General features: G+C 29.1%; 1 protein-coding gene across 3 annotated transcripts in view; it reads right to left on the bottom strand.

The window, feature by feature from the left end:
- Positions 1-17,793, bottom strand: part of LOC121128277 (uncharacterized) — a 175,847-nt gene that overhangs the window by 92,161 nt on the left and 65,893 nt on the right. For all 3 annotated transcript variants that reach the window (XM_040723856.2, XM_071892885.1, XM_071892884.1), the window contains one exon: positions 5,828-6,001. In XM_040723856.2, the coding sequence (XP_040579790.1) occupies positions 5,828-5,923 (96 nt within the window). In that variant the 5' untranslated portion in view covers positions 5,924-6,001. The remainder of the gene's footprint in view (positions 1-5,827; positions 6,002-17,793) is intronic.

Below are 17,793 nucleotides of genomic sequence, written 5' to 3'. Positions count from 1 at the left end.
ATACTTTTTTTTTAATGTTCCTTTAATTGGTCGGATGAAGTTTCTCGGATGATGTATAAGTTAACAATATAGTATTATAAATCTGACCTAGAAATCTTCTTTGAAATCCATGTACATGGAATGAAGAATATTTCCTTCCCTAGGAACGATTACCGCACAAACCTACGCACATTGATTGCGAGATAATAACTTCTTCTGAGCGCGTTGTCCATTGATCTACGTCATTCGATGAAAAAATTCACATTTTTGTTTACAATGTTAGTATATATTTAAAGTATTTTTTTAGATAGGTTTAGATAAACCAAAATTCAGTATTTTAATGTATCAGGATATTTTCATTTTTGGGGTTCTTGTTAAATACCTTTTCATTTAGAGGTTTACATAAGAGGGATAAGTTCTATTTTGAATGATGCAAAATTTAATTAACAACATATTTAAATCCGTGGTTGTGGATGATTAGTTGTTCAGGTAGTGATAATGTCGGTTGTTCGTGAATAAATCAAGACTTTATTACCAGATGTGAACAAATTTAAATATTTGCAAAACATCGAATCTCATGACACAAATTTTATTTCATCTCTCCTACATAATTGTCAACAGAGTTTCACATTTTTATAGTTTTAAAATTTAATATTTTTTGTTTTATAATATTAGTGCATATGAAAAGTTTTGCTTTAAACGGGTTTGGAAATCATATTAGATAAGCCAAATTTCCTTATTTTTATACTCAGTGATTTTTGGGTTTCTCTTTAAAGTTTAATTTAACACCAAATGTGATGGTACTAATTTTAGCTCTCTAGCCTTATTATTTCTACAGTTATTTGCGTTCAAATATTTTTTCAAATTTTAAGTTATATATATATGAAGAGAAAAAAATCTTTTTTTCATATAATAAACTGAAGTAATTAACTGATTAATATATTGAACACTTATAAGAACTCTGTATTTAAATTGTAATTAGTTTTAGCTTTATGAAATAACCATTTCTATTATCGACAAATATATTTGACGGCGCACGCACGTTCCCCACTACTCCAACGCATGGTAACAACTGACTGTATTTCTATAATTTAGCCTCTGAAATGAAACCAGGACCCTACGCTACTACTTTTACAGCCTGATTTCTATACATTATAAATAAGGGAGTTATGTTGTCGCACCCTGTACATATATTTGGAGCTCAAATTTATTTTGCCAATTTAGAGGCATTTTATTATCATTACATGTTATGAAATGGCGGTATTCCTAATATAAATGAAAAATGCTATGAATGAACATACATTTATGAGTTCATATCTGTTTGAATATGGTATTAATACAATGTATTATGATTATTTAATGGAAATGTGTTGTGAACATTCCTTCCCTTGTAATATATATTTGAAAGGGGTTGTTCATACATACACGAGTCTATCTGGGATTAGAATCCCAATTATACAAGGTGTGTTCAAAAAGTAAGAACACTTTTCAAGTTTCACAGGCAAAGTACATTTGCTATGTTCCATTTTTTTTATTACACTCGACATGAACATATATTTACAGTTTCAGTTATATTCTATGTTTGGTTTTCTTATGAGATGTTTAACAGTTATATGTATTTTGAGTGTTGGGCGAAAAATATGGACCAAAAGAATTTGCATCCAACTTTGAGTAAAAAATGAAATAAAGTTCTCCCAAACACTTGAAATGTTGACAATGACATATGGTGAAACTGTTCATGTAAAAAAATATATTTAAAAGTGGTACAATACTCTTCCAAGATGGTTGGGAAAATGCTAATGACAAGGCTCGCTCTGGACACCCAATCATGTCAACAACAGATGAAATCGTTGCAGCAGTAAATAAAATTTCTCTCAAAGAAGTTGCTGAGGGGATTTACTATAAATTACATATCGGTTTGCTAAGCCATAATTTTTTTTGAACGTTTTGGGCATGAAACGAGTATCAGCAAATTATTTTCTGAAACTGCTTAATTTTTGACCAAAAGAATCTTTGCATGAGCATCCTTCATGAGCTGCTCAAAAGGATCATAACTGGGGACGATTTATGGATATATGAGTATGATATCGAAACCAAAGCCCAAGCTTCCCATTGGAAGAGCCGAATGGATATAGCAAAATTGCCAAACACCCTAAATACTTCTAACTGTTATGCCTCTCACAAAAAAACTAAACATAATAAAAAGCTGGAACAGTAAATATATGTTCCTGGTGAGTGTACTAACAAAAAATCAAGGATACCAATTATACGTAAAGCAAAATTTCAGAAGTCTTGTTAGTTTTGGAACCCATTAACTTTAAATTTTACAGTCATTTTTCAAGTGAATTTGTCTCACATAGACTATTTTAAATAATTTATGACAAATAAAATGTTGTTATTGTGCAAACCATACTAAAAATACAATGAAAAAATAGTAAAAAGTGAACTATGAAAAATAATTTCGCCTATTTTACGGGGTTGAGTACTAAAAAAGGAACGGTAAAACTCAGATTTTATGCATCATGGATTTTTCTTTTTCCCAAAAAAACCACGATAAGGGAGAACTCCCTTCACCTCACTTTGTGTATTTGTATGTAAAATTAAGGATAAATAATTAAAACGAAAATAACCTAAAAGATTAATATTTGATTCATATTCTGCCAAAAAAAAAAAAAAAAATACAGGATGCAGCAGAATAACTTCTTTTTTATTATGCGTAGTTCGATTTATTCAGTTTACGGTCAATGGAGGTTATAATTTTTTGTTATAATTTTCGGTTTGAAAATTGAAGCTTAAATGTATACTATCCTTATCAAACAAATATAACATTTTTTTGATTTATAAAACTTGTTTATTTTCCTTTGGAAAAATACAGTTATATTGCTACACCCTATATATGTATTGCAAATATTTTTCTTATGTATTCTTCGAAAAACTTATTTACTTTTTACGTTGATACATTTAACATACTTCGATATGTACATCTGTTCATCTAACACCCTCTTGCTGGTGGATGGTGAAGCTTCAACTTCAAAACCACAGTGGTCAATAATTCTTTGGCTTTTTACAGTCTGACATTTTTTACTTGTAAAAAATATTTTACGTATTACAAAATTGTTCAAAAATAACTAAAGAATTGATAAGGGAAAATGTGTTTGATTAATGTACTTACTACTTATGTATACCGACCAATATTCAATAGTTAAGGCTTTCTCTTCACTTTCTCTCTCTCTCCCCCCCTTTCGACTCATTCTACGCTTTTTCTTAATTACTAAAATAAAATAAAACCACCCTATAATTGGTATCTCCATCTACAGACACGGGGGGAAACGTGGAAGAAGATGTCAGGAAACAAAGAGAAACTAGGACAAATAGCAGTTTGTTCTTTTGTATGTTTGTTGTACATAGAGCCATGGAATAATCCCCAATGGATCTCTATGTTCCATTTATGTCAAATTATATGTATGTATGTCTTACTATGTACACAGTTGCTTCACGGTTATTTAAATTAAAAATTATTATTACCACAAATAATAATGGTAGGTACTACATACAAAACATTCCAGTTAAGTTGACTTGGGTGGTGGTACCCAAGAGAAAGAGAAGTTGGAACATCTGAGCTCGAAGTTGTTGATTATAATAAACATAATTTGATAATGGGGAAAACTGTTATTTTACAACCAGGGTTCTTATTTTTCTACAAAATAATAGCAATTTATTAACTCCTCTCCCTGAATATTATACAAATTGAAAAATTGCAGGTTTACACAACTATTTAAAAAAAAAACTTACATAGAGTTTTAATGGTCGACCGTGCAACCTTGTCAATTACTTAAAAGAACATAATTATAAGTAAAAATATATTTGATATATTACGTTTACAGACTAAACATCAGAAATTTCCTTCTCTAAGTACACCATTGTGTATTTGTTAATACTGTTATGTCATAAGTGTAGTGTGTTTCAAAGTAATAGCATGATTAGTATTAACAATATACTTTGTTGTCACCTGTCAATCTCCATAATTCAATCTAAGCTTGAAGGTCAGCCTAATCAAAATCTATTCAATTATCCATATCTTCTAAAAACTTCCAAATTAGTCACTTTTAATATGATTCCATCAATATTTGGAGTGATGAATCGGCAAAATTTTGAAAGGATGTTGTTCGAATGGGTTATTGGATATCTTATGGGCCCAGAAGTCATAATTCCTACCCTCTTTTATATTTTTTGCTAATGAAGACAATTCAATCTTAGCATTTTTTGACAAGAAAATTTCACATTCAGGAAGAAAAATGACTTCTTCATATGAGGATGAGGCAAGTATTTATAGAAATAATCTAATACATCGACTTCAGATCTTGGAATTCTTCCTCATCAAGGATCTTTTTATAAACTACTTTTGGGTAACATTAACGTACACACATATTGAGTTTCAAATAAGAATAAGAAAAATGATTAATGTGCTCTCTACAAGAACATACATTAATATTTCTTTGGCGATTCCTACATATGTATATGATTTTCTAAAATTATTTACAATATGAAATATGATATATAATAGCATGATCAAAATGACCCATAAGAAAATCTTTGTACACAAGTTATTTTAAGTAAAAATGAAATGATAAAAAAATATTTTTTTTCACTTTTTCTAAGGTTAAGGTTTATTTAGGAAAAGTCAAGAAATTTCAAGTCTGAAAAATAAGAGGTATTTTTCGTCAGTGAAAGTTGAAAACGGGTCATTTGGGTCCTTAAGACGGAACAAGGGTTAAGCAGATATTTATTGAGATTTAGTTTCAAGGTTTTTTAGATTATGTGATAATAATGTAAAAATAGGAAAATAAATATATGTAAATATAATTTAGTTTTTATTTTATAAACCTTTTATAAATTTTTTCCTCACTAAAATTTAGTTCAAATCGATAATGCAGCTGATAAGACCTTTTGGAACTAATTATTTTTGTCATTCAGTCCCCAATAATTTATGCTTAATCAAATTATTTCACCGTAGAAACATTGGAAAGATCAAGACGTTATTTATTTTCAAACAACCCCCTTAGAGAAGGTGGTTTTTATTATCAAATGGCATTTTTTCAGGATTAAATTGTCACATCATCAATTTTATTACATTTGTAATAAGGAGATAATTGTAAAAAAATTACTTTTACAATTAATCAGAACTTTTTGTATATTTTTGTGATTATTCTTTCAGCTATCTTAATGATCTATTTTTATTTGATTATACACAATACACGACGCATTTTCCATGGTTAATTTCCCCCTCTCTCAGGGAATATTTTCAACACTTATGTATATATTCTTATCATTAATACGAATTAGACATAATGAATGCCCCAGAGAGGGAGGAGCATATAGAAAAATTATCATCAATAATTTGTTTTGAAGAATACTCCTTTACCCCTAGTATGATTATAATTCATTTAAGATCAAAACCAAAGTGATAGACTTGCGTTTTCCGACGTATATTTTATGGTCTATAAGACCGTTAAAGATATGGGCGTATTTTAACTTTTTACTTTAATTAAGAAATTGCTTTCTCAAAAAGAAGCATAATTCTTTTATAGTCTAATGATTTTAGGTACCTAGATATGGCTTTTACTCATCCACATCAAAATTACTCCCTTAATATCAATCTTATATGCATTTTGGCTTTCATAACACATTTTAACGAAAATAAAATACATTTTACTTCCAAAAAATAGATTAACTATTGGCACTAGTTGCTCACAACTTTTATTTTTCAAGGATATTTCCTCTATATAATCATACCAAAATATCTTAATATCAAAAACTTTATGAAATGTAGATATCAAACTGAATTTACTTTTCGTGCAAGTCGGCGATAATTGATGCCCACTCTGCTTCCGAGCTTGACTTCCAAATATCCACGAAGCTTTGTATCTTTTTCTTCAATACTCATTTTGAATTTGTTTTCGTTCTGTTTGTTTCTTGGAAGAAACTAACCACTTACAACTCCAAATCCAATCTCATTTTTCACCTGAAATATAAAGGAATGAAATAAATATATAAAATCCAGGCTTTTCAAAACGTAGCTATACTTAAAATAAAATAAGAACAATGGGTCACTTATTTCTTGATCATCTACTTTATATATATATATACAATTTTGTTGTAATTTAATTTGACCAAAATAGAGGAACATTAATCTTATTTTCTTGCTTCATTTATTATAAGCCCTTTTATTTGACAACTTTACATTTTATATTTCAGTTTATGTTTTGTCGTATAACGTTTTTATGTATTTTTAAAGTATTTACATATATGCAACAGTGACATTTTCATCATTAATGTGAAAGACTTTACTCCAAAGAGGCCCATTAAAAGACAATATATACATTATATAGACCATAGAGTCATTTATCAAATGAAACAATTAGCAACAGTTTTGTAAGTCTATTTTCTTTTTTTTGCAAATAGATGAAAGAAATTTCAGTAAGAAAATAAAAATTTAATTTTCCGCTTTTCATCTCGAAGTTAAATCTTCATGGAGTTGAATATGCAAAGTATTGGAGCATGAATAAGGGTTGATGCTCCTTTTTCAAAAGTTGCTTGTATTATTATTATCAGAGTATTTATCGTTTTGCATTTTAAATCATTGCTTCGTTTTTTTTGCGCAGAACTAAGACATTACAAACAGACTGTCTTTAAAAACAAAAATCTCTTTATGTGTAGAAAGTTGCCTTTCTTTATCCACATAACTCAATACAAAACCAATATACATAAAAAACAACAGGAGTAGGTACTCTTTGCAAATGGAGAATAAAAGTATTAACCAAAATGGTAATTCATTTATTCACTTCGATCCATCGACATTTTTGCTTGAGTCATTGAAAAAAGATTGGGGATCTTCGCAATTTATTCAATCGATTTTTTTCCTATTATAAATTTGTCTTTTTTTTGCAAAAAAATGCAAAAAATAAACTATGTATATTTTGTATACATTCTATAATTTTTTTATTGTCTCTTTTTTGAATGATTTATGGAAATTGGATGAAGGAAAGCAGGACTATCTACAGAATCATAACAATTTTTTCCTCCTTCTCTAAAAGGACGATCAAAAATACATTTATTTATGGATTATAACAATAAAATAAACTTTTTTATTGTCCACTTATATGTAGTAATATATAGGTAGGTAATATTTTGAAACATTTATTTTAATATGAGGAATAAGGGGCTTTGAACAAAATCCCGATTTATTCTGATAAAAAAAAATGTATTTTTCTCCCGTTTAAACATTCTGTTGTAATTTTTTTAAACTGCCTTAAACACATACTTTAAAGGGTTCTCAATATTTGGATATCCGTCCAAATAATAATTATAAAGATAGAAAAACATATAAGTCAATGTAAGAATTTGAATTATTATAAGTTTAATTAAAATGAGGGTAACACCACAAAAGGACGGAAAGAACAAGAAAAACCAGCAGATAAGTAATCATATCAAGATGTAAGGTTCTCGATTCGGGTTCTGTTATAGTAACGTTAGTAATTTATATATTTTTGTTATTATATTTTGTATAACATAACTCCATTCGATGAAGAGGGAGCCAAGGATTATAATTGCTTTAGAGACGTAATCACAGAGCAAGAAGAGAGTTCTTGGTTTGTGTGCTTCACAGCGTATATTATACCTTGCACTTTGGAGATTATCAACTTAATTTTCTACCTTTCCTTCTACTGTGAGGACGTTACAATTAGCTAATTCGAAAGAACCAATATTACATGAAAGTTTCTCCAGAATTCTTCCTCCGCCATCCTAAGAATCGGGGCAATTTTTGTACATTGGTAGAATAAATGAACAGAAGTCTTCAACTCTTCATGGCAAGAATAACAAATTCTCTCTTTATGGTCCGTCCGGGACTTATTTGTAAAAAAACAAGGAAGTCCCTAGTCCGTACTTAAACCCTTTTTGACGTGTGTCAGTGAATAAGTTCTTCAAAATGACGTTTGGATCTGCAATATGCACGTTCCATTCCATCTCTAAGACCAATTCTGTCGAACCTTCACCTTGCAATAGATGATGGGTCCTTTTCTTCACAACCATTTATCATACCAGAGGCTTAATTAATCATTGTATTTGGAATTACTTCCAAGGTAATGGAAGCCATGATTTGAGGACCAATATATTTACTTTTGAAATCTTGTAAATAGGTTAGCTCTTAATATTTATTTAAAAAAAAAGATTGAAAAATACACCCAAACCAGATAAATGTAAAGTTTATACACTCTTTCGGCATTGTCATCATTGATTTTTATAATTTTTGGTGAGGGTATTTATCCTAACAAAAGAAAATCATACCTAAAATTTTAAATTTATTCTAGGACGACGGCCCGTTTTCGAATCTATCAAAATTTGGCCTTGTCGAAGGATACTCCAACTTCAGTGGCATATAACTCTTCTCAGACTCAACCAATTTCAAAAAATTTACTTTAAAATAATTTGCCACAATAGTAATTTCTATATTTTTCTTGACAAAACTAGATATTGATTTTAGTATACCAAAGGTGAATTTGTTGACATGAAAAATATTTTATTTTATTTTCGGTTAGCTTAGCCAAAAATCTTCTTAATAAACATAATAATTTTAGTACCTACTTAGATATCTTTAGAATAATGAAGCTGTAGGAAAAAGTTCTCAAAGATAATCCGATCCAACCTTCATTTATCTCCTGGCATTTTATATAATTTAATTTTAAAAGAACTGTAGATGAGTAAGATTTAATACAAACAAATCAGCGTCCAGAATACTACCACTAGGGAACATGAACTTTATAGAACCGAATATTAATAAAATTGCCTCTTATTCCTTGGATTTGCAAAATTTGTCTAAACCTATGATAATTACAATAAAAAAAAACTGTTTTTACTATGATAATATCAAAATATATCTTGTAAAATTCCCAAACGCATATTCTTAAACTCATTTTAAATAATAATTTATTTTATTTTGATATTTAATACTCATACAAGAATTTACAACATTTTCATTGATATTTACGATTGCAAAATTAATTAAGTAGTTAAAAAATGATATATAGCTCCAACGGTTCTAGAAAATTTGGCCGAAAACATTTTTGCCGAATGACAATTTGCGGAACGGACATTTCACCGAAGAATTATCTCGCACATTTGGCCAAAATATAATATTTAATTAATTCTATATTAATATATGGGATTGGATATTTTAGTAGAATTAAAAATGATTGTATATATAGTTGCCCGATTGTTATTGTTGTTATACAATATATATATATATATAAGTAAATTAATTAGTGTCCTTTTCCAGAAAATATTTTTTATTATTAATTAGGTATATTCATTATTGATCATTATATATATGAACACACAACACAGTAGCATGTAGTTCGAATCTTTTAGCGTTCTAGTACTTTAAATTAATAAATTAAATGATAAACAAACTCGACAGTGACTCAATCAAATGGATGATGTGCTTATAAGTAATATCCGTAATATATCCGTTATCAATCATCATTCGACATGATGGATTATTTATGTTTGAAAAGACACATGGATGGACGAAAGAGCATACCATCAGATCAGGGAAGTGTTGTAATTTACGATTTTTTTTTCCTTAAGATCCAGGATGTTTCGAAAGAAGAGGGGGTTGTCTGTGGTAAAGCTAACCACTGGGAACATTTGAGGAGTCACACCAAGGGTGGGTCGTAGGAGAGCACGAGGAAATGAGAGATGTAAGCGAGGAAAACTGTAAAGCTCAGTACAGTTTGAACAATCTGAATTCTGAATAAAAAGATGAGAACGACAGTCTTTGTCTCTTTGTGAACCTTCTTTCCTACCCAAAGAATAGAAAACAGGCTCTATTTCGTAGTCACTCAAGGGACTCATATCCTCGGAGTTCTGTATCTAGGATTGTGAGTGTATACCTTCAATGAATCTCAAGCCAGATTATGAGTTAATTCTTTCAGCAAATTTTTATGTGTATTTTTCTAGTATGATAAAATTACATTTGAATATTTAACTTCAATTCCAATAATTGTCCTTTGTGAGTGTTCAATTCCATCAGTTAATTAATTTATTGAATAAATGTATATACATATTTAATTACTATAGAAACGTCTTTAAAAAAATATATTCGATACTTCCTGTAAATATCTAATTTGGTCAACTGCAGTACGTATGCTTGGAGCCAAATCTATTCATGCATTTGATGATTTCGGGTGCGTTATATTTCTCTTAAGGTATTATACTTTCAATTCTAGTTTTCCTCACTCATGAATTTATGAAAATGTTCTTTGAAATCTATTTAACTTACCAATTTTAACATATTAAACATAACACACAAAAACATTTGAGTAAAAGGAGAGACAAATTTTAAACTAAAACCCACACATAATAAAAATAAAAGATCTATTTCTCTTTAATCGAAAGGTAAATTCATCATGTCAAATGATAATTGTGGCCAAATGTTCCAAATAATCCTTTGGAGAAATGTCTGTTCGACCAATTGTAATTTGGCATAATGTACATCCGTCAAATTGTTCCTCAGCAAATTGTCCTTCGGTAAATTTTTTTAGCTATTAAAATTGTTCAACTGTTTATCTGCAATGTTATTAAATACGTTTGATTTTTTACTCAGTTCACTAACCATGTTAGAAAATAGGTGTTCACTAACAGAGGCTAAAGACAAAAATTAACAAATCAACAGCTTAAAAAGAAAAAGTAAACTTCTACATAAATTTGCTGTTTAGTTTTTTCAAATTATATTTTGCAATATTTTTTTCAAATATTACGAAGGTGGGTATGAAGTTATATTTTTAGTACAGGCTAAAAATCTCTTCCAAATTGGTTCTTGTAACATTTTGTGGTCGTCTATCATTCCTTACTTTTTTTTCTAATTTAAATCATATTTGATATATTTCTATTTTTATATCAATTGGATTATATTTATACCTAAGACCAATCTACATAATTATTACTTCAATATCCATTTAGGGCTTCTCTCTTCAGATTAGCATACAATGTAGTTAAAATAAAACACTTACTTAAACATAAAATTGGTGTAATATAAGATATTTGACTTTCACTACTCTAATTGACCTTGATAATATTGAATAATTATAGATACTTAGTTAACACTTCCTTTTTCACATGGCAATAGACCAAGCTATATAAATCAAAAAGTTTTATTTTGATTTCAAAGTAATAGTACAAATTTAAAATTTGTTTTACACAGTTTTGAAAAACATATGAGGTGGGTAATTTCCCTCATTGACCAAACTTCGATTATACCTGGTGATTTTTATATTTTTTGAAATAACTTCCGTTGAGACGTTTAGAGAGATGATTAATTTCTACAAAAATTTACTAACAACATATCATATTTTGTAGTTGTGAATTATTACTTTATTAGGTGATTAGTTTTTGGTGATTCCGCAAAAGGTATTTATGGATTGGTTTTTCTAAAATAAATCCGTTTTCAATAAACTGATTTGGACCATCTATACATAATTGAAATATTCACATAACATTCAACCTGATGGCATCAGTTTCAGCTCTCTAGCATATTTATCATTAGAGTTATTGCGTTCAAGTAACTTCCAAATTTCAAACTATGAAAATGAATAGAAAAAAAATAATTTTTTCTATATTAGAAATTGAAGAAATTAAATGATTATCAAGAGTTGAGCATTTACAAACTCTGGATGTAAATTACAACTAGTTAAATTTAATATATATTATGTCAAACTATTTTTAGGAATATTTATTTTCGTAGGCAAACGAACGTTCCTCACTACTCCAAAGTTTCAAAGGGACTGACTTTATTTTCTAAAATACTTCAGAATCTTGTTTCTAAAATGACAACACGCTCATTCTGCTACTATTTTTACAACCTAGTTGCCACACATTTCGAAAAAAGAAAGTTATATTGTCGCATCCCCTACGAAAAATAATCAAATCTCATAGAATTACTTTCTTTAAATAAACAGTTAAATGTCCAAAAATTATTTTCAGACTTGTGGCAATGTTTATTTTTATTTAACAAAAGCTATTTAAATATTATTTTCTATGGAAATTAAACAAACCATTCTAGAAGGACTAGATGGCTACAATTATGTTAATATATGTTCGAATAGGATTACAAAACTGTGATGTGTCAATCAATGTAAATATTAAAACATTAAATAATATATGATAGACTATTTATTATCAAATCAAGAAGAAATACTTACTTAATTACTGCTCTGAAAAAAGACTCTGAACAATTGAAATTAATATTAGTACTAAATTTTAATCCTGTAGATTATTATATTTAGGCAAATATCGACGAAGCTGCCCGCCACAAACCTCACGAGCCTTGGGAGTCCGCATCATGGCTGCATCGAGAAAGTTCTAATCAAAATGACGCCAGCTGTTGTGTGTGTACTTATGTTATAATCAAAAGTAATTTCTTGACTATGATCCATTTATGGCTTAATTCTCACTTTGAAAAGAATAAGAATCCAAGAAATCAAAAGGAAGAACATATGAACAACTTTTTAGCAAAGCAGTTAATAAAACTCACTAAACCTTTATTAAAAATGGTAAAATATACTCATAAATCCCCAGTAAGGCATTACTATGTTAAACAAAGAATTATGTATAATTAGATTTAATATTTCAGGTGCATACTGAAATGTATTGAGGATAAAATATTGATTCAAAGGAATAATAAACATTTTTTTTACATAAATCAAGAGGTATATAATATCTCAGTTTACTAACGGGGTGAGAAGGAAATGAAAGTGACATGTCCTATATTGGCTCTCGAAACCTTTATTCTGCTTTTTAAATTCAATGTTTATTATTTTACGTGATTTTATAAATAATAAACAGATTGTAAAACGCAAATAAAAAGAAAAGAATTTGAAACTCTCAAAAGTATGTACATAAAAATCGTGAAGGCCTATATGCATATATTTCTTTATTATTTAATAATAATGATGTCTTGTTAAGTTCGCAATATATGAATGACAGACTTGGAAAAGAATATATACTATTCAAGGAATAATAAACGGTTTATTTAGGTAGATCCTAATTAATTTGGGAATTGAACATGACTATTTACCACTGAGAGAGAGAAAACAGAAGCAAGTTTAATTTTTATTTCTTAAAGTACTGTAATTAAAGTAGCTTTCTATGTAATTATTATTTAAGGTAATAAAAATAATTAGAAGAAAGATACCAAAATACCTGTTATAGTAAGTGGTTATCTGCAAAAACTTCTCCATAGAGGTAGTTAATAGACCTTCTATATATTATCAGACATGTTAGGCGTTGTGTTTTTGAATAACTGTACGTACATACTCGTATATACATTTACAGTGTGTTTTAAGCGAATCGTGAATGAAATTTTGGACAGGTTTCATTGATTTACAAAGTATTTTAGCGTTTTTTTCAAAATATCAATTATTGAAGGAATACAAACAAACAATTCTTCATCAGACCCAGGACAACTGAGATAGAAGTGGACAAAAAATCAATTGTCAGCGCTTCTTGACGTGGGTATTCGGATTCTAACAAGATATTATGCATCAGTCCCTTCTACATAAAGTATCATTGTTAAGGATAAAAAAAGTCATGTAAGCCAACAAGAAGCTTTGGGAACAAGCCTGAAAGTTGGCAAAACTGAAAAAGGACAAACGACTTTCTGAACATTTCATTTCCGATGATCGGCAAATACATGTACCCAGAGGTCAAAGAGACAGTGAGTTTTCTCTAGTTGGGGGACACTACCTCAAGAGAGAATATTTTTTCTAGCAAGACTCCACCCTCGCCCATAAGGGCAAAAAAAAATTTAAGTCGGCGCATAAACAACCTGGCAAAATGCTGATACTTGTCAATATGATCTCCGTCTTTACTACATTGCAATTCTTTTGACTATGGAATCTGAAGCACCATCGAGAAGAAGGCCTGTGCTACTTTACATGTGGATGCTCTAGAGTGTGAGATGGAAAAGGAGTGTACTGACATGTGGGAGTAATATGAGAAGAAAATCTGCAAAGTCTTCAGGTTCGAGACCAAGGATGACCGCTTTGATATTTAGTTTATTATGTACAGACTTATTATTTGATATTTTTGAGATTCTGGATGACGTTGAACTTTCATGGTAATTCGTTTACGATTTTTGATTTCCATCGTGTGATTTGTACATCACACAATAAAAATTCATAGCTATGTATACATTTGAGACCTTTCTCTATTTATATTCTATCTAATAGACAATAACAAAACCTAGAAATAAAAAAAATGTTTGCTATTTTTGTCATGAATTATTTTTGTTTTAGTAGCTTTGTTAAATAAGATACTATTATTTAAAAATATAAAAACATTTTCCATAAAAAGATAAAATATATCCCCAATTTAAAAAAAAACAAAAAAACTATTGACAGTATTGTATATTTACTGACGTAACAAATTGCTAGGGTTGTATCGGTCATTAAAATAGGGACTTTTAATCGTTCCCGTCTATCTTACTGGTCCATGAAACTTTTTCGAATATTAAAACACTCTCAAGAATGCATTTTTATAACTTATGTTATAGTACAGTGGGTTAGTTTTCTACAACTTTTAGTATCTATCATAAACGATAATAGTTAGCAATTATTCCTAACTAAGGTATTCATTATCCTCATACAATTTAGCGAAAATTTATTGAAGATAACTGAAGTGGTTTATATGTATGATGACGTCATGTAAATTGTTATTGTATTTTGGCAGATTTGGCATCCAATTCAAACAACCCAATCAATTGTATGGTAAAACTATAAAAGGTTGGAAATATATTTGAAAATATACATATTTAATAAACAAAAAGAACAAATTGTCAAAACAATCATTGGGAATTTTTATCTAAATTATAGTGCCTTTAAAAATTAGAAAACACTGATTTTTTGTATAACTAGGAAAAATACTTTATTCCTATAAATTTTGGTTTTTATTTCTTCCAAGATGATCAAATTAAAAAAATCACATAAAAGTACTCAATACTTAGTTGTTATAATCATGCTTTTATTTTTGAAGAGAAAGCATTTATAATGTCAGTATAAAGTAATCACTAGTACGTGAAAGACGAAGAGTAACCGTTATAATCCTTATTTCATGAAAGATGGAGTGTAAAAATGATAGTTTACTTGGGATTTATTAGTATAAGTTCTTGTCAGACTCGGAGTAGAATTGAAGATCCACATCGGAGTCTGTCCAGAGTATATGTCCTTAGTATATACAGAGTGAGATTTGTTTGTATTTCCTTCCTTTCACAGCTGCTAGCATATAATCTAATAAAATGTATTTACAGTTGAACTGCTCCCCCTACAATTATTTTTCAAATTTTCAGGGTGCCCACCCTCACATTCATTTTCTTTTTCTTTTTTAAATAAAGGCAGTTCATATTATTTGAATCTATATTCATATAATTATTAAGAGTTAAGTGTAGTCAAAGCCACAGCTGACCAACAACTACGTTCTTGTGTTACTGGGATAATCCTATGCTTTTTATATTAAATTTTAAAATGTTTTAATACATAAAATTATAAAGTTCTCACATATTTGTTTTAACGATAATTAAGAATTAGGCTTAATCGAACACATTTATATTTAATAGTAAAATTCAAGGTTAGTATTAGCTTCTTATTTTAGTAGAAAAATAAAGCTCCATAAAAATCAAACCAAGTCTTAAATAGGAATGAACTTCTACTCAATGAACATTGTATCTGAAAATAATCTATTTCAACCCATATTTGGGAAGAAGATAAATTTATCTAGCCTTGACGCTTTTTGTATCTTTTCCTATCGTTATATTTCTCTTGTATTTATCAATGAAAATAAGGCCATTATGTTATTAAAAGTAGTTTTTTTTTACTAAGAAATAAAAAACTATATTTTTACTAGAAAATAAAAAATTATTTTTTATGTATATAAAAATAAAGGATATCATATAGAAATAGTACAGACGTTTGTATCAATTATATCGCAATTTCTTTCAACAAAATTAGTATATAACCCATTTTATAAAGATATAATGAATTTCAAATTTGGGTGCTCACTAGAGGGCATTGTTGCTAATGGGTAGCGTTTTGGGAAAGTTAAAAAAAAATCCACATAACAGTCTTGACAATTATAAAATTGTTTTTAGAGAAAAGCAGCTTAGCTGTCATGACGTTTTTTTAGATAACTGGCTGATGTAAGGGACGAGTGGGATAAGGAATAAGCAATGCCATAGCCAATAATTATAGCCATGTCCATCCTCAATTCTACTCGGAGTCCAACAAAGAGCTGCAATTTATAACTCTGCAACAAATCCTCAGGGTTCAGTAATCTTTTGAATATATGATTGATAGGTTGTATGTAGTAGAAAATGAAGAAAATTAAAAATGTAATTTTTGACTATTTTCTTGAAAATTAAAATAGATAAATATTCTCTACACAGTATATATAGTAGTGTCTGGGTTCGGTCTGAAAATCATAGACCGATATGAGACCGCCGTTATGACTTTTAAAAAACCAAACTAATTCGGTCTTTTAAAGAAGTTCAGTCTAGAACGGTCTCAGAAAAAAAATCAGACTAGATTGCTCCCAAATAAAAATTTGGTCTATGTCGATGATACAATTTTTACCAGATGCGTGTTTCAATTTACTGAACATTTACATAAAATATCATCTTATGCATTTGGTTAAATGTGCTGTATAAATCACTAGGACTAAGATATTGGATAATCGGTCAAAAAATTACAACCGGAAATATCAGTCCATGATATGAAAACAATTACATGTCGGTCTACAGTCTAAGATCGTAGTAAGGACAGACATCTCGCTCCAAATACCAGTGCAATAAATGTATTAAAATCAAAGAGAAAAAATAATTCGGTCTAGGACCGAGTCACAGCATACATACGTACATAATCAAAAGTGTATTTGTGTTATCATGATTTGAGAAAAGAAAACATTGCTACAAAAATGTTGTTGATTCGTTTAAGTTCTAACATAAGTAAAACTGTTCTTTAAAAGAAATAAAAACGATTTAAGCATACGGTATAAAAAGATAACATGAGGGATTTTTTTCCCTTAAGAAGAGGAATCCTTGACCCATTTACATATTCAAGAGAAATAAAACAAGATACCTCTTTATACGTACATACAGTGGTCATGATTTAAGGCTGCAGTAATTGGGTTAGGGGGAAATGATGGAGGAAGAAGGATCCTATCTTTAAAAACACATTTATGTAAAGTGTGATTCAATTCAATTTCTCTAACTGAAAACTTTGAAAAAGTAAGAGATTTTGATCAAACTGCAAGTTCATCTTGGGTGTTCATACGTACAAGATATATTTTGTTTCTTTAATGAAGCGAAAGGTCCAAGACCAACGCAAGAAATACTACATTCACACAAGTACATATATACATTAGTCCATAGTTTCTTGTAATGCGATACAAATGTAATAATCCATTTTTTCTTTTGTCCAAGATAGGTTTTATTTTCCCTCGTTTCTAATTCATCACTTTCTCCGGTGATTCACGCTTCATTAGTTCGAAACTATACAAAACAAAAGAAACTGAATTGCTTCTTAGAAATGAAATGAGATATCTTTTTTTTTTGTCTCATTTCAAGCTCTAACATGATGATCATCTGATTTGCAAATTGTGCTCTCAAAACTTTACCATCTTATTCAAAACAAATCAAACTACCCAACATTGTCCGTAGTTATAAGGCGTCGACGAAAATTCTAATTTTGCTTTAATAATATTGAGTAC

The sequence above is a fragment of the Lepeophtheirus salmonis genome, chromosome 13 (assembly GCF_016086655.4).
Source record: "Lepeophtheirus salmonis chromosome 13, UVic_Lsal_1.4, whole genome shotgun sequence".
Taxonomy (NCBI): domain Eukaryota; kingdom Metazoa; phylum Arthropoda; class Copepoda; order Siphonostomatoida; family Caligidae; genus Lepeophtheirus; species Lepeophtheirus salmonis.
The sequence above is the reverse complement of the archived record's forward strand: the minus strand, read 5'-3'. Positions and strand labels throughout refer to the sequence as shown.